This window comes from Schistocerca nitens, chromosome 2 (genome assembly GCF_023898315.1).
Source record: "Schistocerca nitens isolate TAMUIC-IGC-003100 chromosome 2, iqSchNite1.1, whole genome shotgun sequence".
Taxonomy (NCBI): Eukaryota; Metazoa; Arthropoda; class Insecta; order Orthoptera; family Acrididae; genus Schistocerca; species Schistocerca nitens.
Genome location: NC_064615.1, coordinates 397,520,746 through 397,546,931, shown reverse-complemented (window position 1 = coordinate 397,546,931; position 26,186 = coordinate 397,520,746). Strand labels below are relative to the sequence as shown.

Here is a 26,186-nt window from a genome sequence, read left to right as displayed (position 1 = left end):
GGAATCAGGATTTTTATAGGCGAGGATATCTTGAAAATAATCCATGCATTTTTTTTTATCAATTTAGTAATATTATTTCAAAACAATGTCTTTTAGATGAAACAAGTTAACTGAAATACCGCAGCTGCTTACAAATATTTTTTTGAATGTGTCAAATAAGTTTAGCAATTATATCACTTCATGTTATGAATTTATGACCCAAATGAATGAGCTGTTAATAGAATCTCTAAAAAGTTTTTATTTGTATTGTATTGTGTTACTGATCAAGCAAGCCAATTATACATGAAATAAAGCATTTCAAGTGGAATTGTATCCAACCAACCTTCTTCACATGTAGCATATTTCTCCTTATTTTTCTACCAGGAGGACAAGGAGGCATGTTGTAGAGCTTCTACTTTGTGAAACCCCTGCAAGATGAGACCAAGGCATAGAGGTTCCCAGATTGAAATATTTGGGTGGTGATTTCCAGTGCCTTTCCCTTAGAAACATTCCACGTGGGAAAAATATATTAAAAAACAAAGATGCTGTGACTTACCAAACGAGAAAGCATTTGTAGATAGACAAATAAAAAACACACAAAGACACACACAAATTTCAAGCTTTCGCAACCCACAGTTGCTTCATCAGGAAAGAGGGAAAGACGAAAGGATGTGGGTTTTAAGGGAGAGGGTAAGGAGTCATTCCACTCCCGGGAGCGGAAAGACTTACCTTAGGGGGAAAAAGGGACAGGTATACACTTGTGTGCGCGCGCGCGCCCACACACACACACACACACACACACACACACACACACACACACACACACACACATCCGCACATATACAGACACAGGCAGACATATGTAAAGGCAAAGAGTTTGGGCAGAAATGTCAGTCGAGGCGGAAGTACAGAGGCAAAGGTGTTATTGAGTGACAAGTGATGTATGAGGGGCAGCAACTTGAAATTAGCGTAGTTGAGGCCTGGTGGGTAACGGGAAGAGAGGATATATTGAAGGGCACCCTCCCACCACCACCTACTCCAGTCCTGTAACCCGGAAGGTGTACACGATCAAAGGCAGAGCCACATGTGAAAGCACCCATGTGATTTACCAACTGACCCGCCTACACTGTGAAGCCTTCTATGTGGGAATAACCAGCAACAAACTGTCCATTCGCACGAACGGACACAGGCAGACAGTGTTTGTTGGTAATGAGGATCACCCTGTGGCTAAACATGCCTTGGTGCACGGCCAGCACATCTTGGCACAGTGTTACACCATCCGTGTTATCTGGACACTTCCTACTAACACCAACCTGTCAGAACTCCGGAGACAGAACTTGCCCTTCAGTATATCCTCTCTTCCCGTTACCTCCGCTAATTTCAAGTTGCCGCCCCTCGTACATCACTTGTCACTCAACAGCATCTTTGCCTCTGTACTTCCGCCTCGACTGACATCTCTGTCCAAACTCTTTGCCTTTACATATGTCTGTCTGTGTCTGTATATGTGCGGATGTGTGTGTGTGTGTGTGTGTGTGTGTGTGTGTGTGTGTGTGTGTGTGTGTGTGTGTGTGTGCGCGCGCGTTCCTTTCCCCCCCTAAGGTAAGTCTTTCCGCTCCCGGGATTGGAATGACTCCTTACCCTCTCCCTTAATACCCACGTCCTTTTGTCTTTCCCTCTCCTTCCCTCTTTCCCAATGAAGCAACCGTGGGTTGCAAAAGCTGAAATTTGTGTTTGTGTGTTTTTTATTGTGTCCTATTACCAGCCCTTTCTCGTTTGGTAAGTCACAGCATCAAAAAACAACGATGCTGAACCCCAAAAGTGCCCCACTTGTGAAAAATAAGTTACAGCATCTTTGTTATATATATATTTTTTCCCACGTGGAATGTTTCCCTCTATATATATATATATATATATATATATATATATATATATATATATATATATATATATCAAGGGAAATCTAAAGACCTTGATTTACAAAAATAGGAAACAATTTTGCACATCCCCTGATAAAAAATTAAATGTTTTGATTAAGTAACAGAGAGAAGTGTGTGTACGGAGGTCCCAGGGTTCAATTCCCATCCCTTTTAGTGGAAAACTGGCAGATAATTCAGTGCCACAGGTGAAAATGCTTAACACATCTGTGACATTCAATCTCACACAGTCTATCCTATTTCACAATTATTTAGTTGGTGGCTTTTTTCATATGAATAAAGCATACGTCACCACTTGCTGCTATAGCAACTGTCACAAATGAGATTTAAAAGGATGTTTGCTGATTGTTTCCTGTTCTTCCATGGGGAGCAGTGTTTCAGCTGCTTGATTGTTTTTATCCTATCAGATGGTTTGTCAGGAGAGTGTTGATCCCCTAATACCATCATCATAATATGTACCTAGTTTATCATATGTATTTGTGTATGTGAAATGGATGCACCAGTTCCATAATGTCTGATTTACAACACTCAAATAATTTATCTGTACCCAGATATCTATATCTAGGCCTATTTACGTTTTTTGCTTTAAATAAATTGGATTGTGATGTGAAAATAATTATTTATTCAACAGGTGTATTCCCGGAACCAAATCATGACCCAGTCATCCAGATAGCTAACATGGTAATTCGTCAAGGCGAACATGAGCCATTTTTGCGTATTGTTTTCACTCTTGATACTTGTGCTCCAATAGTAGGTTGTAAAGTATTGAGCTTCGACAAAGAAACAGAGATGTTGGAAGTAAGTGAAGTTTGCTGTTAATAACAGTACCTGTCAATACTCAGGCTTTCTGCATTGATGTTGTAATGGAAGTTACATGTTTTTGGATTTGCTTTATTTTGTCATATTAAAATTGTTGTTCATTGGTATGTCTCTAAATTTTATAGAAATGGGCAGAATTTGTGCGGGAAGTGGATCCTGATCTATTTACTGGCTACAATATTAATAACTTCGACTTTTATTATCTAATTAGTAGAGCTAGTCATTTGAATGCAAGAAATTTCAATTACCTTGGAAGGATTAAAAATATAAAGTAAGTAAATGCAATTGTTCTTCAGTTTTGTACCCTGTGTTACAACATGCATTTCTTTCACCATAAACTTTTGTAGATCTGTTGTGAAAGAACAAGTTCTACAGAGCAAACAGATGGGGCGACGGGAAAACAAAAATATCAATGTTGAGGGTCGAGTCGCTTTCGATCTTCTCTTGGTGAGTTGAATTCTTTATTTAGTCACTGATTTACATGAGACTTCTGTGTAGGTAAAATTAATAAAATCCGTCCAGTTAGATGCTAAAATCGTCTACATATGCTTGACTGTAAAGAAAATGGGTAAAAATTGTCGCTAGTATTAATTTCAACAAGGAATGGGTATAATAGGATTTAAACTTAAATACACTGACAGAATTATTTTTTTTTTTTAATACGAAAAATAAATAACAAGACCAAGAAATAATTAATGTAGGGTAATGAAATTTTGGGAATATGTTTGTCTAGGTAACATATTTAAGTTTTTAATGTTAAACGTCCCCAGGTTAATGTAAGCATGAGAAAAGTCATTGCAAATGTGAAATGCTGGTACATTAATAACCGGTGTAACCGCCAGAATGTTGAATGCAAGCATGTAAATATGCAGGCATTGTGTCATACAGGTGCTGGGTGTCAGTTTGTGGGATAAGAGTTACGTGCATATTGCACTTGGTCTCTCTCTCTCTCTCTCTCTCTCTCTCTCTCTCTCTCTCTCTCTCTCTCTTTCTCTTATCTGATGCTTTTACCTCTTTGGGGAAGTGTTTTGAGGAATTTGTAGCCTTTTGGCTTTTACTCCACGTGCTTTGCTTGTGTGTGAGATTTTTTTTTTCCCCTATGATTTTTTGGATGTGTGTAATGTGAGGAATGTTCTGCGTGTGTCTGGTACTTGCCTGAGGTTGGCGAGGCGATTGAGTTTAGAGGGAAAGGAATAGGGTTAGGAATTGGAGATGAGAATTTTCCCTTTAACTTAGTCATTGAAGATCATTATTGGGGACATGTCTTACTGACCTAGGGAGCGGATGAGGTCATTTCCAGATCTGAAAGAGCTCTCATAGAAGGCCCTTGCCACTTCTTGGAAACTCTCTCTCAGGAAGGGGATTTCAGATGCGGCGTTAGGATTACCAGTGGGGAAACCCAGAGGTAGGTGCAGTGCCCTCCTGAGCGCGTGGTTCTGGAACCTCTGGAGTTTTTCCAGATGCTGCTTGGCGGCTTTTCCCCAGACAGGGCATGCATACTCCGTTATTGGCCATTTAAGCACCTGGTACACATTTACTCCTACAGAGCAGGGAAAGGGAGCTGGTTGTGTTGATGCTTGGGACATTCTGGCACAGACCTTCCCGTAGACCTGATCTATGTGGGCCATCCACGTAAGATGAGAGTCCAAGGTTACACCATGATACTTGGCGGGTCTGTGCCAGGAGAGTTGGATTCTGTTTAGGTAAACGTTGAGGGGGGGGGGGGGGGTTGAAGGGGTCCACACCTTCCACCTTCCGAGCTTCCGGGTGATCAGCATAGCCTGCATCTTCTCAGAGTTGATGGTGATGTGCCAGCGATGGGCCCAAGTTTCTGTGTCATCTAAAACCCTTTGTAGCCTACGGATGACCAGGTCCTTGTTCGCATTACATTCGTAGAAGGCTCTATCATCTGCATATTGTGCAGTGTGCACCAGGGGGACCGTGGGGGTGTCCACAGTCTACAAACTGTACAATATGGATCCCACAACTGATCCCTGAGGCACCCCAGCATGGATACGCCTTCTGATGGAGGTGGGTGTTTCTATTTTATCAGAGAAATTTCTGTCCATGAGATAGCTTTTAATTAGCTTAACTATGCTTCCAGGGAACCCTTGTGTATATAACTTGCTGAGTAACCCTCTATGCCATACTTAGTCAAAGGCTGCAGCTATGTCTAGTAGCACTATCCCGCAGTAACCTCTGTGGTTGAAGCCCTCTGTGGCTGCTTCAACCACTCTCATGATGTGTTGTGGGGCAGAGTGGTTCTGCTGGAATTCGAATTCTAAATCCAGCAGAAGTTGCTTCCTGGTAATATGTCCTTGTATGGGTATTAGTTGGAGGAACTCATAGACGTTGCTGAGGATTGGCAAGAGGCTAATCGGCCTGTATGTTGCAGGAATAGAGGGTCTTTCCCTGATTTGTGTATTGCGACCACTTCCGGGTGTTTCCAGCAATCTGAGAACAAGTAAACTCGTTGAAGATATTCACGAGGTGTGTGATCGCCAAAGGTGGGAGGTTTTTAACTAACTGATTGGTGATGCTGTCAAATCCTAGCACTTTTTTGGTTGGTATGGACCTAATTACTTTCACCACGGCTTCAGGGGTGGAAAGTGGGAGTTCGTCTTCTGGGTCTTCCTCAGCATTGAGGAAGACATCCAGTTGACGATGAACTACATCTTCGTGCTCATCATCTTGAGCAGGGATGGTTAATGCTGGTTGTTGACACGAGTTGTCACCCGATGATGTTCCATATGTGCTTGATTGGAGACAGATCTGCAGGCCAAGGCAACAAGGTGACACTCTGAAGAGCATATTGGGTTACAGTGGTTTACATGGAAGAGTATTGTCCTGTTGGTAAATAATGCTGTTCATGAATGGCAGCACAATATGTTGACTCACCAGACTGACATCAAATTTGCAGTCAGGTTGTGTGGGATAACCATGAGAGTGCTCCTGCTGCCATATGAAATTGCACCCCAAATAATAACTAGGTGTTTGTCAAGGCCGCAGATTGGTTGGTTGCAGGTGCTCACCTGGCCTTCTCCTAATCAACACATGGCTGTCACTGACACCAAGTCAGAATCAGCTTTTATCAGAAAACATGAAAGATCTCATCTCTGCCCTTGAACGAGCAGCACTGAAGTCTCATATGGCGGTTGTTTTGGGGTCAGTGGAGTGCATGCTGCAGGGATCTGGCTCGGGGCTGTCTCTGAAATAACTGATTTGTAACAGTTCATTGGGTGTCTGTGGTGCTGACTGCTGCTCAGATTGCTACTGCAGATGCCATACAAAGTGCCAGAGCCACACAGAACTCAATGGTCTTTGGTAGTGCCACTTGGCTGTCCGGAGCCCAGTTTTCTAACGAACATACATTCTCGTGGCTAACGCTGCCAGAAGTCATGTACAATGGCCACATTTCTGACTAGTCCTTCTGCAGCATCTCAGAAGGAACATCCAGCTTCTCATAGCCCCATTACGCAACCTTATTCAAACTCGGTGAGCTGCTGATAATCATGCCTTCGTCGTCTGAAAGACATTCTTGCTACTATCACCTCACTACATCCGGTCTCGAAGGTTACTAACACTCATGACCATTACAGCATGTATTTAAAGCAAACCTCATTTGCATCCTCTTGGTGGCACTACTAGCACTATTGTTCTGCAGCTGGCATGAAATTTGAAAGCCGTCTTCTTTCAGATGTAGATACGCGCCTTGAGTTGCATTGCATAACTCCTCTTTGGTGTCAGCTCCCCATCCCCACCCCACCCCCGCCCCCTCTGTCAATTTACTTCAAAGATAATGTAAAAAAACAACTAACGAGTGACCCAGATTCCTAAAAGCCACTGCAAAAAGTTTGGGTATTTTCACAACAAAGAGAATAAATGTTCAAGGAGAAAGATTAAATTTTGAAGTGCTGTTATATATACTTACAGTTAGTTATTACATGAAAATTATTATAATTAGAATACAATGTGGTTTTCATTACAAGCATCACAAATAAATCATGACATTAAATCCCATGCAAGCATAAAAAAGCTAGAATTGATAAAGTAACAATTTCAGAAGCAATAAGAAATCTTGCATACAACTTTCAGCAAATTAAGAAGAGTATCAGTTACATTATACATCCTCTTGTAACAACAAATGACAGGATTTCAAAGAAATTAGCACAGTGTAATGACGTGACATACCCAGTGGTACAGCTTGCCACCTAGCTGATCATTTCAGACTAGCAAGAACTGCCATTCTCACCCTGTCTACGTTTTCTGAAGTTCGAACTGGACTGCAAAGACCAAGTGGTTTCTCTTTCATCATGGATCCCGTGCTTCTAAACACTGCAACCCATCAGAGTATAGGGTTTCATCTGGGACAGTATTTCGACCTCCGACATTAAACTTTCGATGGAAAATATGTGGGACCACGACCGCAGAATCATTGTTTCTAAAGGTCTGCTCGACGATAAGCACATGATGCTGTACGCTCCAATGCCCCATAGCGACTGAAACAGCATTGTCTGAGCTGTCTGCTAATGGTCACTCAAGATTAGTACCCCTATTTGGCACGGAGTACTAGCGGTTTCAAAAAAATGTTTCCTCTGCTCCATCCTGTGTTTAGCATTGCTTCTTGCATATGTTCCATTCCTTTTCCCCAACTTCCGTTCCATTTTTCCATAAAAGTATATGAGCTTTGTTAATATTCTCTCTCTCTCTCTCTCTCTCTCTCTCTCTCTCTCTCTCTCTCTCTCTGTGTGTGTGTGTGTGTGTGTGTGTGTGTGTGTGTGTGTGTGTGTTTAGAATACTCTTTTCAGTATGAGAACAGTGTTGAAGTAATTGTCCAGTAAAGTGGTTATTGAGGAAAGTTACACATAGGCCTCAACCTATGATAACATACTGTACCCACATCCTCAACCCAACAGTTTCCATCCCCTCTGTCCTATCATCTCCTCCCCATTCTCATCTCCCACTCTGTTTATTTGCAGCCCTGTGCCAACACATCCGCCCATCTTCCCAACTCCTCTCCTTTTTTTCTCCTTTTTTCCCCACCTCCCTTCCCCACAACCTCCTGACACTGTGCCTGTTGGCAGTCTAGTCCCTGCAACACTCCACCAGACAGCGTTCTTCTCTCTCCCTACCCATACACTACTATCCCTTCCCCTTCCCTGCCCCCTCCAGAGTGCTGCTTGCATCCCACGATAGTTTCATCCGGTCTCAGATGCTGGAGTTGGCAGTTGTGTGTATGTGAAGTGTGCTTGCTTGTCTGTGTGTGAATGATGTGTGTCATCTTTTACTGATGAAGGCTGTCCAAAAGCTTTATGTGCATGCCTTTTAATTGTGCCTGTCCACAACTTGACATGTCTTCTTTACAGTAAGTAGCAGTCTGTCTTTCCTACATTGCTGATATTCGTATCTGGAGATTCCATTGATTTTAGCCTGGAATTTAAATTTATTTAGTAAATCATTTTCCATGTGATTTTTGTTATGTGTATGTTGCTGTCATTGATGTTCCTTCCTAAATTTTCATAAGAAATTATGGGGATAACTTCCAAAATATATTTGTGGGAGTCCCAACAATTCTGTTAATATTGTCCTTTCTTCATGTAATTGCAGGTTCTTCTGAGAGAGTACAAACTGCGGTCATATACACTAAATGCTGTGAGTTACCACTTTCTGCAAGAGCAGAAAGAAGATGTGCATCACAATATAATTACAGACCTTCAAAATGGGAATCCTCAGACCAGGCGAAGGTAAGTCTGAGCTCCCATTAGGCCACTCTAAGCGAAAGCGAATAAAGTGTTTGTAAATATTGAAGTATTAAAAAATTGTTGTTAATTGCTTTTACCTTCATTTTTAAGTGATTTATCTAAGTAACTGATGCTTGGTTCCCAGTATAAAACTTTTGCACTATTTTAGCCAAGATAAATAACAACAAACTATAAGAATACCCAGTATCCAATCCTTATACCGTACAGATGGACCTTATATCTTGCTAAATTATTGTTGTAGAACACTAGTTAAAAAGCAAATGCTTTCGTTAGTTCTACTGCATGTATGGTAGTCACGGTATCTAATTGAGTTTTGCCAAGTGGTTTGCCTTGAAGCGTATTTTGTGTTCTTCCCAATAACTGCAGAAGTCTGTCAAGTTTCTTTTCTGTTTAGGTTAGCTGTCTACTGTTTGAAGGATGCCTATTTGCCAATAAGACTTTTAGACAAACTTATGTGTATAATCAACTACATGGAGATGGCAAGGGTAACTGGAGTTTCTCTTGCAAGCCTGTTAACTAGAGGGCAGCAGATCAAAGTTGTGTCCCAATTGCTGCGCAAGGTGAGGACAGTTCATTAATAAGAATTAAATTGGTCTGCTATGTAAGTTGTATAACACGAGGATGGCATGAAAAGTTCTCGATACAGAATAGAAAAAAAGTACTTACATCATGGAAACGTTTTTTTTATTTTTCAATATAGTCTCCTTGTAGATTAATGCACTCGGTCCACTGATGTTCCAGTGCCTTGATCCCATCTCAAAAATGAGTTTCCTCCAGGCCTGCAAAATAATTGTCATCTCCTGCTATCAATTCTTCGTTTGAAGTGAATCTTCGTCCACCAAGAAAAATTTTTAGTTTTGGGAAGAGGTGGAAGTCTGACGGAGCCATATCAGGTGAATAAGGAGGGTGTGGCAACAATTCATACCTTAGTTCGTGTAATTTCGCCATAGCAACGGCACGTGGGTGCAGGTGTGCATTGTCTTGATGGAAGATTACTTTCTTCCTTGCTAAACCTGGCCTTTTTCGTGTATCTTTTGTTGCAATTTGTCCAGGATGTTAGATTAGCATTCTCCAGTAATTGTTTGTGCAGTGGGGAAATAATCTACAAACAGAATCCGCTTCTCATCCCAGAACACTGATGCCATGACCTTTCCTGCCAAAGGAATTGTCTTTGCTTTCTTTGGTCGTAGAGAATCAGCATGTTTCCACTGCCTTAATTGTTGTTTTGTCTGTGGGGTATAGTAGTGCACCCAAGTTTCATCTGCAGTCACAAACCGGCGCAAAAAATCTTGTTCATTACTCCCATAACGGACCAAACATTGTTCCGATATATCCATTCTCATTCATTTTCGATCCAGCGCCAAGAGTCGCGGCAGCCATCTTGCAGATAATTTTTTTCATTCCTAATTCTTCAGTTAAAATGTGATATACCCTTTCAGATGACATCTGGCAAGCATGAGCAATTTTACGCACTTTCAATCGGCGATCCCCCAAGACCATTTTGTGCACTTTTGCAATGATTTCTGGAGTGGTGAGTGACACATCTTGGCCAACCACTGCACGGATCATCATTTAAGCTCTTCCGACCAAATTTAAATTCATTTGTTCACTTGGCAACAGTTGAATATGAAGGAGCAGAGTCCGCCAGTGTATTCTGGAAATTGGCATGAATGTCCTTTGGTTTCATACTTTTCTTTACAAGTTACTTAATCACTGCTTGAATCTCAATTTTTTTCCATCTTCGCAAATCACTACACAGGAACAACAACAGAGCCACGTCACTGACACAGCTCTCTTCCAAGAGCACTGACATGGCACATGTTTACAGGCAACAGCCAATTGAATATCTCGTGAACAACTTGTTGCGCTGGCACTGACCTCTCGTGGTGATTCCAAGAACTTTTCAGACCACCCTCATATGTATTACTTTTTTTTTAAATTGGTATTTGGCTATCATCATACAGACATCCATCATATTTGTGTAGTATCGTTCTTAATGGTTATTCTGCTATGCACTTTGTTAGTTGATATTTACAAAAAAAAAGTAGGGTATTGATTTATGACACAACTCAAAACTACTCATAAAGTAATTGTACCAGAATAATAATAATAATAATAATAATAATAATAAAAGCATTGTCTAAAATATCCACACATTTTGTTCACAGTATATCTTAGATAGTTGGATAACACACATTTAAGTGCTTGATCATCTCATTTAATACTAGTTCACTTTTTTGGGGTAGACAACAATACTGCAGCTGATGCTGGTAGGGGAACCGTTGCATTAACCAATTCTCAGGTAAGATTTTTGTAATGTGTTGGTACTTGTACACGAGAATAATAGTTGGTTCGTGTCCTCTTCTTCGTTGCATAAGTTAGATAAAGGATACTCCTTCAATCCTCCTTGGAACAGACAGGTTGGAAATTGGCCATAACATAAGTGCGCCTGTGTATCATTGTTATGAATAGATGGCTTCTGTTCCAATCTGTAAACTAAGGAGATAATGCTATTTTAGGTTTCACTGGGTGATAATGCACTCCTTTTGAAATTGTTGTCATTGTGTCTGCCAGTAGTTTCTCACCTTTTCATTCCCAAAGCTCATTGCTCGCTTTGCTGGGCTGTCTGATATTTCTTTATGAAAGATTGCACTGTGCCCTGGAATCAATAAGAAATTTGTTAATATTGTTGCTTGCTTATTTGTAGAAACGTCTTTAATAATGTCTATAATTATAGGCAATACATTTCTGTTCTATTTTGGATTTTTGAGGCTCTTTAGCACATTTAGGGAATTGGTTAGTAGCACTACACTGCTTTGTGTGCAAGATATGCCATATTTTACTGCTTCTGTAACTGCAGTGTCTTCTCCGTAGTAGATGGTTGCCTCTGTAGGTAGGGAATATGATAATTTTCCGTGTGGTTGTATACTGTGCATTGTACTTCGTTGCTGTTAATGTCTTTGATCCACCCATACAAGTATTTATCAAATACAGGAAGATAGTATTGAGCAAAATGTTGATTTCAGTCTTCAAATCTGGAGAATTGTATATAATATATTACTGAAGGTTAGAATGATATTAGTGAAGATTAGTACATTTCATCTCAGTAGCTGAATGGAGTTACGAATTCTGATAGATTTTGTATTTTGGTATTTTATTTTCATACAAGGTCTACCATTCAAGAGACTTCATAATCAATGGCTTTCTTCTGTTTATGAAGCAAACAGTTTTCATGTGAGCTCTCCGCCATTTTCCAGTCTCAAATTTCAGTGCCTTCATCTTCCTTTCTATCTTAGAAGTATCATTTATGTGAGTTCTCCATATTGACCTTCAGTCAGTTCTCATACCTAGAAACAGCTTGATTCATGGATGGGGTAATTATTATACAAAGTTCATACTATCCGGGCAATGCAGAACTGTTCTTAATGTAAAAATAGCTACCGGTAATATCTGCAGGCTAGTCTCTTTCAATCAAATTCTAAGGTTTGATACAGTATGTTCCATAATTTCTCTTGCTGTTTCAACAGAAAAGCTGTTGAATACAGACAGAGAACAGCAGCTCACCATTAGGTAGATACCCTTCACGAGAAACTTTCCTCAAGATCTTGCATATATACTACACTATCTCGTCCAAAAATTTCTCTGAGACTAAGATTTTATTCCTGGCGTATAAGTAATGTCAGCACAATAACTGAAGTGGCAGTTTGAACCAATAACTGTAAAGAACAGATGTACGTTTGCTCAGTCAATTATACGCTAAGTAATGTACAAGCAGCCGAAGTGTGTCAACAATGCCCGCATCTCGTGGTCGTGCGGTAGCGTTCTCGCTTCCCACGCCCGGGTTCCCGGGTTCGATTCCCGACGGGGTCAGGGATTTTCTCTGCCTCGTGATGGCTGGGTGTTGTGTGCTGTCCTTAGGTTAGTTAGGTTTAAGTAGTTCTAAGTTCTAGGGGACTTATGACCACAGCAGTTGAGTCCCATAGTGCTCAGGGCCATTTGAACCATTTTTTTGTGTCAACAATATTGTCACAAATTGCAGTGGAACAATGAACTGAATATTTCTAAATCAGGTGTCGAGGACATTATCCTGACTGATTTTAAAAAGAGAATAATGTGTGCAAAATTTGGCCTGCACATCTTAACTCCCAGACAAAAACTATGACATGTGATTGCCTGCTGCAACTTGATTGAAATGAAAAATGCAGACAACTCTATTTCAGGAAAAAATCACCAAAGGTGACAATACTTCTTGCTGTCAATACAAACCTACCACAAAATGGCAAAGAGCAGAAATTTACATGAAGGATCAATGCTTTGATGACATAACCAGTATTCAAGACAACATTATACACAAGTTGAACAGCTTCCCAAAGGAGGACTTTCTGGCTGTTTCACTTGGTTGGTGTGAATGTTCTGTGCATTGTCTTCAAGTGGCAGGAGAACATGGAGAACAGCTGAATCACTAAAACCACCCTAATGTTTCTCAATTTTTTGTTTATCCAGTGTAAACTGTTTGGAGTAACAGACTATGTGTAGGAGGGTGCTCAGTATGGCTGCTTGGGAGAGACCATTGTCAACCATCTATGAGGCCCAGTGGTGCTTTCATTATACTTGACATAGATTCTTCTTTCTGACAACAAAGATTTGATACCACAGATAAGCGTGTGTGTGTGTGTGTGTGTGTGTGTGTGTGTGTGTGTGTGTGTGTGTGTGTGTGTGCACGCGCTGTTTGTTTTTTTATTTTATTTTTTTTATTTAGTGTGGGGAGAGGGGGGGGGGGGGCTCATCAGTCTTCTGATTGGTTTGTTTGATACGACCCACCACAAATTTCTCTCCTGTGTCAACCTCTTCATCTCAGAGTAGCACTTGCAAGCTATGCCCTCAATTATTTGCTGCACGTTTTCCAATATGTCTTTTCTGCTACAGTTTTTACCTCTGTAGGTACCATGAAATTATTTCCTGATGTCTTAGCAGATGTCCTACCATGCTGTCCCTTGTTCTTGTCAGTATTTTCCATATATTCCTTCCCTTGCCGATTGTGTGGAGAACCTCCTCATTGCTTATTTTATCAGTCCACTTATTTTTCAACATTCTTCTATAACACATCTCAAATGCTTTGTTTCTCTTCTTTTCAGTTTTCCCACAGTCCATGTTTCACTACCATACAATGCTGTGCTCCAAATGTACATTCTCAGAAATTACAGCCTTTGTTTGATGCTAGTAGACTTCTCTCAGCTAGAAATGCCCTTTTTTTGCCAGTGCTAGTCTGGTTTTGATGTCTTTCCTTGCTTTCCCATTGTGGGTTATTTTTCTGTGTAGGTAGCAGAATGCCTCAATTTCATCTACTTCATGATCATCAATCCTGACGTTAATTTTCTCACTGTTCTCATTTGTGCTACATCTCATTACTTTCTCTTTCTTCAGTTTGGTCAGAATTCATGTTCTGTATGCATAAGACTGTTAATTCCATTCAGCAGATCCTCTAATTCTTCTTCACATTGACTGACTATAGCAATGTCACCAGGAAATCGAATCATTGATATCCTTTCACATTGAAGTTTAATTCCTCTGTTGAACCTTACTTCTATTTCCGTCGTTGTTTCTTCAGTGTATAGATTGAACAGTAGGGACAAAAGAGTATATCCTTGTCTTACAACCTTTTTAATCCGAGTGCTTTGTTCTTGTCTTCCACTCTTATTGTTCCCACTTGGCTATTGTATGTATTGTGTGTTACCTGTCTTGTCCTATAGCTTATGCCTATTTATTTCAGAATTTTGAACATCTTGCACAATTTGACATTATCTAATGCTTTTTCCAGGTCGACAAATCCTATGAACGTATCTTTATTTTTCTTTAATCTTGCGTCCATTGTCAGCCACAATGTCAGAACTGCCTCTTTGGTGCGTTTACCTTTCCTAAAGCCAAACTGATAGTCACCTAACACATCTTGAATTTTTTTCCATTCTTCTGTATATTTTTGTTGTCAGCAAGTTGGATGTATGAGCTGTTTTCAAATGTTGAGTGGTATATCGCCAGGCTTATACATTCTACACATCAACATCAGTAGTCATTTTGTTTCCACTTCCCCCAATGATTTTAGAATTTCTGATGGAATGTTCTCTATGCCTTCTGACTTACTTGATCCTAAGTCTTCCAGAGCTCTTTTAAATTCTTATTCTTAACTGGATCCCTTATCTCTTCATTATCGACTCCTCTTTCTTCTTCTTCTTCTCTCATGTCATTGGACTTTCCCCTCATAGAGGCCTTCGCCGTACATTTTCCATCTGTCTGCTCTTTGTCCTGTGCATTTAACAGTGGAAGAATTCCCATTGCATTCTTAATGTTACAAATCTTGCTTTTAATTTCACCAAAGGTTGTTTTGATTTTTCTGCATGCTGAGTCAGTCACTCCAATAATCATTTATTTTTTGATTTCTTCATGTTTTTCATGCAGCCATTTCTCTTTAGCTTCCTTGCACTTCCTATTTATTTCATTCCTAACAACTTGTGTTCCTGAATTTCTGTGAACATTTTTTTGTACTACCTTCTTTCATCGATCAACTGAAGTATATCTTCTGTTATGCTTGGTTTTTTTCACAGTTACCTTCCTTGTATCTATGGGTTTTTATTTCCAACTTGTATGACTGCCCTTTTAAGAGATTTCCATTCCTCTTCAATTAAACTGCCTACTGAGCTATTACTTATCACAGTATCTGTAGACTCAGAGAACATAAAGCATATCTCTCTTCATTCCTTAGTGCTTGTGTATCCCACTTCTTTCTGTATTGATGATTCTTCCTGACTAGCCTGTTAAACTTGAGCCTACTCTTTGTCATTACTAAATTGTGATCTGAGTCTATATCTGCTCCTGGGTACACCTTACAATCCAGTATCCGATTTTGCAATCTCTGCCTGATCATGATGCAATCACTTAAATCTTCCCGTACCTCCCGTTCAATATAGTATACCTCCTTTTCTTGTGATTCTTGAGCAGTGTTTGACATTACTAGCTGAAATTTGTTGTAGAACTCAATTAGTCTTTCTCCTCTCTCATTTCTATTATCAAGCCCATCTTCTCCCCTAACCTTTTTTCTGCCAACCCCCCCCCCCCCCCACACACACACACACACACACCAATAACTGCATTCCAGTCCATCATGACTCTCTCTTCACGTACTGAATTATCCATTCAATATCCTCATATACCTTCTCTGTCTCTTGGTTTTCAGCTTGCAGGGTCAGCATGTATACCTGTTCTCAGTGTTAATTCACTGTTGACCCTGGTTAGATTGACCAGATCACAGAGCTGTTAACAGTAACACACTCTCTGCCCTACCTTCCTATTCATAACGAATCCTACTCCTGTTGTACCATCTGCTGCTGTTGGTATTTCACTATACTCACCTGACCAGAAGTATTTGTCTTCTTTCCATTTCATTTCACTGAGCCTAATTGTATCTAGATTGAGCATCTGTGTGTCAATTTTCAGATTTTCTAGCTTCCCTTTGTAACACCTCCGATTTTTACGTATCCCGCTCATTCGGGATCTGAATAGCAGCCCAAATAATAATTAATTAATGTGACCGTGTACCTAATGGGGCTGGCAATCGGATTTGACTGCTACGGAGTTGTTACATTCCATTTTGTCCTTCTCAATGCTGTAATAATGAAATGTCTGGTACCAAGAACAACAACAACACAGCTTCACTAATCAAGAACCTATATTCGTCTCTAAAACACAAGAAAAAGGAGACAGCCACTGCCTTCGTCATACATATTTAATAACGGCTAATCTCAGCACAGGTTTCCTCGCTATTCATTATTGTCACACGCAAATTCAATCACTGCAATCCAACACTGCAATCCAAATAATGCCGGCGCGGTAGACGCGAAACCAAAAATATCGGCACTGAAATATCACTAATCACTCTCGTAATTATACTTTTTTACTTTCCCGTATTATTCTAACACAAAGGGGTTAAACCGCGGCGATGGCCACTCCCTTTGTCGGTAAAGCTTTGCATTACAGCAACCAGCCTCCACACGGCTCGGCCCGCAACCTGGAACTGACTTCAACTCTACACTCGCTCTCGCAACACGACACTATCGATCGTTTGCCCTATCGACCTGTGCCGAGTGCAAACTTATAGTAAGGGCCTTCGGACCCCTTACATCCCCGCCCTCGAAAACTTCTTTGGAGCCACTGGCGTAAAAGAATTGGCAAGGGAATTAAACATTGCTACATCTGAACAAAACACATAGTGTAAATAATTAATGAAAGTATAATTCACAAAAAAAATCCCTCGACTCCGGTAGTGGGCTGCCTCCACAATAATTTCTACAAAAGGTTATTACATCTCATAAACATGGCATTGTCCAAATTACAGTTTTTTTTTATCAAGCAGCAATAATCCTCTATAGTCCATATTGAATGAAACACACAACATACAATCAAAAATTATTATGTGATCACATGACATATGAATTATTATACTACAAATTAGTTGTCACAGGTTTTATACCCATTCTCAGGTAATTGTCGATATGAAATATGCAATTCTAATTACAATACATCAGAAAATACAATGCAAATAAACGTTTCCCCTTTTCAAATGTGTGTTTTACAACTAAATGTCCTAAATATATCTTAGCAGGTTTATTCGGGTCCTTGTAGCCCTCACTCTTGACCGGACCTCACTTGGAGTGTCATTCAGTTTTCCGGTCCCTCCACCTCTTCCTCTATAATCAGACGAATGATTAAAATGATTCCTTGGGTCATTACTTCCCTCTCGGTTTTGATCATTAGTTTGATTGTGTTCCTGTGATCGAACAGATTCTAACTGTTCCAGTATCTCCATCAAGGCCTCCCTATCTTTAATTAGGCTCCCAGATACAGTTTCTTGCATTCTCTGATTCAATCTTCTTTTATCACAGATACCATTACGTCATCACTCAGGGGTTGTTCTAAGGTCTGTTCAATTCCCACAAATGTTCGGCAAACTCTCTCGACGTTCCTTTCCATGTACTAAGTGACTTGCGGTGTAGTAGGTCCTCAAGTGCTGCACACTGACGACTCTTGGACCAGTATTTCTTCAAGAATTCTCCTTCAAACTGATCATAACTAGTAGTCCCTTCCTTCTTCTTGACTCCCCAAGTAAAGGCCTCACCTTCCATTGCAACCCTCTGGTTATCTTCTTCTCGTTGCACGGCTATAGCATTTCTCAGATGGACAGGCAATTGGTTTTGCCTATCTCCTATCCCCTTAATCGCATCGTTGCATTGTTTCTGCATCTGCGTCACCTCGGTGATCCTTTCTCCCAATTCGGCTTTAGTTTCTTCAACATCGTCTTCTATCTTCTTTGTTAACTTTCCTTCCATCTTCTCCACGTCTCCCTGGACCTGGTCTATATTCTTCTGTAGCTTACTCTCTCTCTCGTCGACGTTCATTTTCAGTCGTTCTGGTAACTCTTGCATTTCCTTCTTCAGAATACATTCCCTCTTCATTTGCGATGTTTTGATCTCTTGTAAACCTTCCTTTAATGATTCTCTGAGACCTTTCTCTAATGATTTGTAGAATATTCTTTCCTCGTCTCTAGTTTCCTTAACCTCCTTTAGCAACTCTGCTAACATCGACCGTATATCTGCATCACCTCGGTGATCCTTTGAAACTGACTTATCTCTCGTCGTTTGTCCCGGTGTCTCGGGATAACTAGTTGAATGTGCTAATGGGCCATCTAATGACAATCCATAACCACTGATTCCTGAATCATCTCTGTCTTCCTGTCCTATCCTTTTCCTTTCAACTACTGCCTCACAAACCTGCTTATCTTCAGTAGACATGTTTGGTTTATCTTTAATGCACAGGCAAGTAATATAAAATAACTTCTAGTAACCCAAAACACTCCTAATTATCATGAAACTAATCAAACAGTAACTGCAGTATCTTCAGTTAATCCCAAAATTGATACAATACGTATGAATACCGAACATAACAACTCTCAAAACCTAATAACTTCAAATATCAATTCTCACATACACAGTTTATGTAAAATGTTCTAAATAAGATAAATCACACCACTCATAAAATCTATAAATGTAAAATCCCCAAAAACAATAAGCATCTCTGTATAATCACCATTTAGACTGCGCAGTATGCATAAATAAGCATGCTATATTTCAGAGTATGTTTCGCAAACTTTTCGGAAATTACTGTAATTGGGCACTTTTTCCTAATGTGCAATTCGGTTTACAATTGTTTATTTACCGCGAAGACTGCACCCTACGATTAAATGTTATGTCAACCAGTCGTCTTCACTCACCAACTGACGTTACCACGAGTCGCGATGTTTTGACGTTTGAAGTGGGCGTGGCGCTGTACTGCTGCCGGAGCCGCGTGAAGTTGCGCTGAAGATCTGCGGCGAGACGTCGTAGTTCTCCGTCGGCCCCTCCGTGGCGCTGCAGGCGGGCGTAGTTGTAGTTCGGCCGCTAGATGCCGGGTCGGCGCTCGGTGTTCCGAAGTCGCGCTGCTCGCTGTGGCGGGACGTCGTCGTTATCAGCCGGCCGCTCCGTGGCGTTGCAGGCGGGCATAGTTTGTAGTTCGGCCGCTAGATGCCGTTCGGCCGCTAGATGCCGGGTCGACGCTCGGTGTCTCGAAGTCGCGCTGAAGACTGTCGGTGTAGTGCGTCTGTGCTTGAACTATTCCTTGCACGGGTAGTTGGGATGACGTGTGAAATCAGCTCGCAGATCGAAGCTCTTTGGCGCGGCTGCTACACGGGTCTGCGTGACGTCACTCAACAATTGCGTCGCCACATAAATTGTCGCTTGCATAACAGTTTATAGGTCCACATAAATTTGCCCGATTTTCACTATTCAAAAATCAATTCCAGTCACAATATTACTATTAAACACTTCTTTAAGGCTTTCGTGACGAATTCTTAGTTCGTTTTGCTATTTTAATGTTCACACGTGTCCTTCTTTAGTGTTCACTTTTCACAGTTTTTCGCGCGGATTTACGCATTTGCACATTATAACACAGTTTATTGACACTATTATTCTTATCTAATATTGCAAGGAAAAAGTTTAGTCACAATCGTAAGATATTACTACTTCGTATTTTTCAAAAGGCACTGTGTCTTGTCGCGATTTTAAAGTTTATACTCTGTCCCGATCCAACATTGAAAAATATTTTCTTGCGTTAAGCAAGATAAAATTACCTATTGTTCTTTACGATTCGTCCGAAAATTGCACTAGTCCTTTCACGGTAAGCCAAGGGTGTAACACCTTCGATTTTTACGTATCCCGCTCGTTCGGGATCTGAATAGCAGCCCAAATAATAATTAATTAATGTGACCGTGTACCTAATGGGGCTGGCAATCGGATTTGACTGCTACGGAGTTGTTACATTCCATTTTGTCCTTCTCAATGCTGTAATAATGAAATGTCTGGTACCAAGAACAACAACAACACAGCTTCACTAATCAAGAACCTATATTCGTCTCTAAAACACAAGAAAAAGGAGACAGCCACTGCCTTCGTCATACATATTTAATAACGGCTAATCTCAGCACAGGTTTCCTCGCTATTCATTATTGTCACACGCAAATTCAATCACTGCAATCCAACACTGCAATCCAAATAATGCCGGCGCGGTAGATGCGAAACCAAAAATATCGGCACTGAAATATCACTAATCACTCTCGTAATTATACTTTTTTACTTTCCCATATTATTCTAACACAAAGGGGTTAAACCGCGGCGATGGCCACTCCCTTTGTCGGTAAAGCTTTGCATTACAGCAACCAGCCTCCACACGGCTCGGCCCGCAACCTGGAACTGACTTCAACTCTACACTCGCTCTCGCAACACGACATTATCAATCGTTTGCCCTATCGACCTGTGCCGAGTGCAAACTTATAGTAAGGGCCTACGGACCCCTTACACCTTCCACATTAAGACTTCAAATATTCCATACCCCAACTCAAAGAACATTATCCTTTAATTGGTTATTCAATCTTTTTCTCATGGCCACCTCCCCCTTGGCAGTCCCCTCAAGGAGATCTTAATGGGGGCAATTCCAGAATCTTTTGCCAATGGAGAGATGATCATGACACTTCTTTAGTTACAGACCGCATGTCCTGTGGATACACATTGTGTGTTTTTAACGCAGTTGTTTCCATTGCCTCCTGCATCCTCATGCTGTTGATCATTGCTGATTCTTCTGCCTTTAGGGGCAGTTTCCCACCTTAGGGCAAGAGAGTACTCTGAACATTTGTCCACTCCTCCTCCATCTTTGACAAGGCCCATTCACTAAGTGAGGATGACTTCTTATGCCAAAGTCTTCAGCCACCAACGCTGATGATTTTTATTCAGAATTTAACCAGTTGTGGGGTTCGAACCCGGGACTGAGGACGTTTTGATTACTAATCAAAGACACTGTCTCTAGCTCACAGGTGCTCTGTAGGGAGGTAATCCAGTTGAAACAAGCATTTTTTCTAATACTTTGATGTTCACATTGTCATAAGCTTGGTAGCTCAGTTATTGGCGTGTTTAAAATTGATCTGTTTTCAAATTACTACTTTACAACCGGTGCAGACTTCTATGTTGCTGTAGTATCTATGTTTCTCATGCAATCTGTAGAATCAAAATTTAAATTACAGTTAATGACAAAAGTAAAGTATCAGAATATAAATTACTTTAGGCATAAAGGCAACCACACACCAAAGAGCAAAAGCAGTTAGTCATCGATTGGCACACACAGAAGAAGGAAAATTTGCTAGCTTTGGGACAAGTAGCAAGTTTTCCTTCTTTTGTGTGTGTCTATCAACAACTCAATGCTTCTGCTTTTCAGTTAGTGGTCTCCTTCAACCCTAAAGTATTGATGATTGTCAAAAGTTTATCAGAAAGGTGAGATTGTGTCCCAGGAGATAGCAGTGACCCCATTTCGAAAGCTTCTAGTCTCTTCTTGTGTAAACTATTCATTGTCCGTGTTTCACTTCCATACGTGGCTACGCTCCACACAAATACTTTCAGAAAAGACTTCCTTACACTTAAATCTATACTCGATGTTAACAAATTTCTCTTCTTCAGAAACACTTTTCTTGCCATTGCCAGTCTACATTTTATATCCTCTCTACTTCGACCATTATTGGTTATTTTGCTCCCCACATAGCAAAACTTGTTTACTGCTTTATGTGTCTCATTTCCTAATATAATTCCCTCAGCATCACCTGATTTAATTAGACTACATTCCATTATCCTCGTTTTGTTTTTGTTGATGTTCAATTTATATCCTCCTTTAAAGAAACTGCCCATTCTGTTCAACTGCTCTTCCAAGTCCTTTGCTGTCTCTGACTGAATTACAATGTCATCGGCGAACCTCAACGTTTTTATTTCTTCTCCATGGACTTTAATACCTACTCCGAATTTTTCTTTTGTTTCCTTTACTGCTTGCTCAATATACAGATTGAATAACATTGGGGACAGGCTACAACCCTGTCTCACTCCCTTCTGAACCAATGCTTCCGTTTCGTGCCCCTCGACTCTTATAACTGCCATCTGGTTTCCGTACAAATTGTAAATAGCATTTCAGTCCCAATATTTGACCCCTGCCACCGTCAGAATTTGAAAAAGATTATTCCAGTCAACATTGTCAAACACTTTCTCCAAGTCTACAAATGCTAGAAACGTAGGTTTGCCTTTCCTTAACCTATCTTCTAAGATAAGTCGTAGGGTCAGTATTGCTTCGCATGTTCCCACATTTCTTTGGAATCCAACCTGATTTTCCCTGAGGTTGGCTTCTACTAGTTTTTCCATTTTTCTGTAAAGAATCCTTGTTGAGATTTTGCAACAGTGATTTATTAAACTGATAGACTGGCACCTGCTTTCTTTGGAATTGGGATTATTATATTCTTCTTGAAGTCTGAAGGTATTTTGCCTATCTCATACTTCTTGTTCACCATATGGAAGAGTTCTGCCGTGGCTGGCTCTCCCAAGGTCGTCAGTAAATCTAACGGAATGCTGTCTACTCCCGAGGCCTTGTATTGACTTAGGTCTTTCAGTGCTCTGTCAAATTCTTCATGCAATACCATATCTCCCATCTCATCTTTTTCTACGTCCTCTTCCATTTCCATAATATTGCCCTCAAGCACATATCCCTTGTATAGTCCCTCCATATACTCCTTCCACATTTCTGCTTTCCCTTCTTTGCATAGGACTGGTTTTCCATCTGAGCTCTTGATATTCATACAAGTGGTTCTATGTTCTTCGAAGGTCTCTTTAATTTTCCTGTAGGCAGTATCTTTCTTACCTCTAGTTAAATATGCTTCTGCATCCGTACATTCGCCCTCTAGCCATCCCTGCTTAGCCATTTTACACTTCCAATCACTCTCATTTTTGAGACGTTTGTATTTCTTTTTGCCTGCTTCATTTACTGCATTTTTCTATTTCCTCCTTTTGCCAGTTAAATTCAGTATCTCTTCTGTTACCCAAGGATTTCTACTAACCCTCATCTTTTTACCTACTTGATCCTCTGCTGCCTTCACTATTTCATCTCTCAAAGCTACCCATTCTTCTTCTACTGTATTTCTTTCCCCACGTTCCTGTCAATCGTTACCTAATGCTCTCTCTCAAACTCTCTACAACCTCTGGTTCTTTCAGTTTATCCAGATCCCATCTCCTTAAATTCCTTCCTGTTTGCAGTTTCTTCAGTTTTAATCTACAGCTCATAATCAATAAATTGTAGTCAGAGTCAATCATCTGCCCCTGGAAATAGCTTACAGTTTGAAACATATTTGCTAAACCTCTGTCTTACCATTATATGAGGGTGAGTCAAATGAAAACCTTAAATTTATAATAACAAATAGAAATTTCGCGCCGTTATCCTGTAAGTTGGTAAGTGTGGTACAAACAGCATGCAGAATGGCCTGTAGGTGGTAGCATATTGCAGATACACACATACCGTCGCAGTATCAGTATAAAGACGGCAGCCTCACTTGTGACTTGCACCAGGGAAGAACAGCATTCTGTTATTCGGTTTGTGCGTAGTGAAGGTGTGAAACCTATTGAAATTCATCAACGAATGAAGGTTCAGTATGGTGAGACATGTTTGTCACAGCAGCAAGTCTACAAATGGAGTAGAAAGTTCGCAAATGGTGTGACTTCAGTGGAAGATGCTTCTTGTCCAGATCAGGCAGAACGAGTTGACTCCACAGAACATTGCAGCAGTTGAAGCCATAATGAAGGAGAATTGCCAAGTGACACTGAATGCCATTGCAGCATGTTTACAGATTAGTCATGTGTCAGCACACCACATTGTGCATGACGTGCTCCAGTTTCACAAAGTGTCTGCAAGATGGGTGCCATGGCAGCTGATTCCTGAAATGAGGGAAAGACGTGTTGATGCTTGTGACGAACTTCTTCGGCACTTTGAATGAGAAGGTGATGGCTTCCTTGCAAGAATCGTTACTAGGAGTGAAATCTGGGTTCACTTCCACCAACCGGAAATGAAGAGAGCGAGCCAGGAATGGCGCCATTCCTCATCACCAAAACAAAAGAGGTTTCGAACAGAACCATCAACAGGGAAGGTTAAGCTGACTCTCTTCTGGGACGAAAAAGGCATCATTTTGGAGCATTACATGCCTTGAGGGACCAGTCACCATTGCATCATACACAGATCTCTTAAAAAATCATCTATGGCCTGCAATCAAATCAAAGCGACATGGATTGCTGTCGGCAGGTGTCCTTTTGCAACATGACAATGCAAGGCCCCACACTGCCCGTACAACAGTTGCAACAATCACAGACCTGCATTTTGAGTTTCTTCCTCATCCACCATACTCACCAGACCTTACCCCAAGTGATTTCTATATGTTTGGACCACTCAAAGACGCAATGGAAGGAAAGAAGTTCCATTCTGATGAAGAGGTGCGCCACGTGGCGCATGAGTGGTTTCGCAGACTACCAAAAGAATTTTTTTCTAAAGGAATTTATGCACTTTGTAAGCGCTGGAGGATTTGCATTGAGCATGGGGGAGATAATGTTGAAAAGTGATACAGCTTTGTACCACTTCTGCACAATAAATAATATTTAAAAAAATATTTAAGGTTCTCATTTAACTCACCCTCGCATAATCTATCTGAAACATGCCAGTGTCTCCAGGCCTCTTCACATATACAACCTTCTTTCATGATTCTTCAACCAAGTGTTAGCTATGATTAAGTTATGCTCTGTGCAAAATTCTGCAAGGTGGCGTCCTCTTTCATTCCTTACCCCTAGTTCATAATCACCTACTACTTGTTCTTGTTTCCTCTTCCTACTATCGAAATCCAGTCCCCCATGACTATTAAATTTTTGTCTCCATTAACTACCTGAATAATTTCTTTTATCACATAAAACATTTCTTCAATCTCTTCATCATTTGTGAAGCTAGTTGGCATATAAACTCGTACTATTGTTGTACATGCAGGCTTTGTGTCTATTTTGGCTACAGTAATGCATTCACTATGCTGTACATGATGGCTTATCCGCATTCCTATTTTTTTTTATTCATTATTAAACCTACTCCTGCACTGCTGTTATTTGACTTGATATTTATAACTCTGTATTCATCTGACCGGAAGTCTTGTTCCTCCTGACACCAAACTTCACTAATTGCCACTATATCTAACTTTAACCTACCTATTTCCCTTTTTAAATTTTCTAACCTACCTGCCCAATTAAGGGATCAGACATTCCACACTCCGATCCGTATAATGCCAGTTTTGCTACTCCTGATAACGACGTCCTCCTGAGTAGTCCCCACCCGGAGATCCAAATGGGGGGGACTATTTTACCTCCAGAATATTCTACCCAAGAGGACTCCATTTAACCATACAGTAAAGCTGCATGCCCTTGGGAAAAATTACGGCTATAGTTTCCCCTTGCTTTCAGCCGTTCGCAGTACCAGCACAGCAAAGCCGTATTGGTTAACGTTACAAGGCCGGATCAGTCAATCATCCAAACTGTTGCCCCCTACAACTACTGAAAAGTCTGCTGCCCCTCTTCAGGAACCACACGTTTGTTTGGCCTCTCAACAGATGCACCTCCGTTGTGGTTTCACCTACAGTACGCCTATCTGTATCGCTGAGGCACGCAAACCTCTCTACCGACAGCCAGGTCCATTTTTCATGGGGAGGAATAAATATCATAAATAAGCAAAATAATCTTAAAAACCTGTTTTATGCAATTTTATGATAAGATAAAAAGCCACAAACATGAACAGGTTCATCACATTTTAAGCACTTGTAGTCTTTTTGTAACAATTTCAACATTTCAGCTGCTTCTTCATTTTTGTTTTCTCGTCCTTTGGTAATACAGCAATGTAGTGTTCCCTTTCATCAAATTTATTATTATTATTTCTGTCCTTTCTCAGACGTTATTATTATTATTATTATTATTATTATTATTATTCTTTCTTTCTTTTCTCAGACGTTATGTCTGGTCAAAAATGGAAAGTGACGCGGACCTTGATCAAGCGTGACTTCCTTTTAACTGTACGGTATATGTTACATTGCGTTTAGGAACTTTCGGGTAACTGAACATGTATCAATAATTACGGATTTCTGTAGTTGTATATATATGTTTGGATGTAGCTGTATTGCGTTGATGTACTGGTGGATATTGTGTGGTATGACTCCTGTAGTTGATAGTATAATTGG

At 40.5% G+C, this 26,186-nt stretch overlaps 1 protein-coding gene across 4 annotated transcripts in view; it reads left to right on the top strand.

The window, feature by feature from the left end:
• Nucleotides 1-26,186, top strand: part of LOC126236246 (DNA polymerase delta catalytic subunit) — a 184,892-nt gene that overhangs the window by 127,530 nt on the left and 31,176 nt on the right. For all 4 annotated transcript variants that reach the window (XM_049945394.1, XM_049945391.1, XM_049945392.1 and 1 more), the window contains 5 exons: nucleotides 2,545-2,711; nucleotides 2,858-3,003; nucleotides 3,080-3,179; nucleotides 8,340-8,476; nucleotides 8,889-9,054. In XM_049945394.1, the coding sequence (XP_049801351.1) occupies nucleotides 2,545-2,711; nucleotides 2,858-3,003; nucleotides 3,080-3,179; nucleotides 8,340-8,476; nucleotides 8,889-9,054 (716 nt within the window). The remainder of the gene's footprint in view (nucleotides 1-2,544; nucleotides 2,712-2,857; nucleotides 3,004-3,079; nucleotides 3,180-8,339; nucleotides 8,477-8,888; nucleotides 9,055-26,186) is intronic.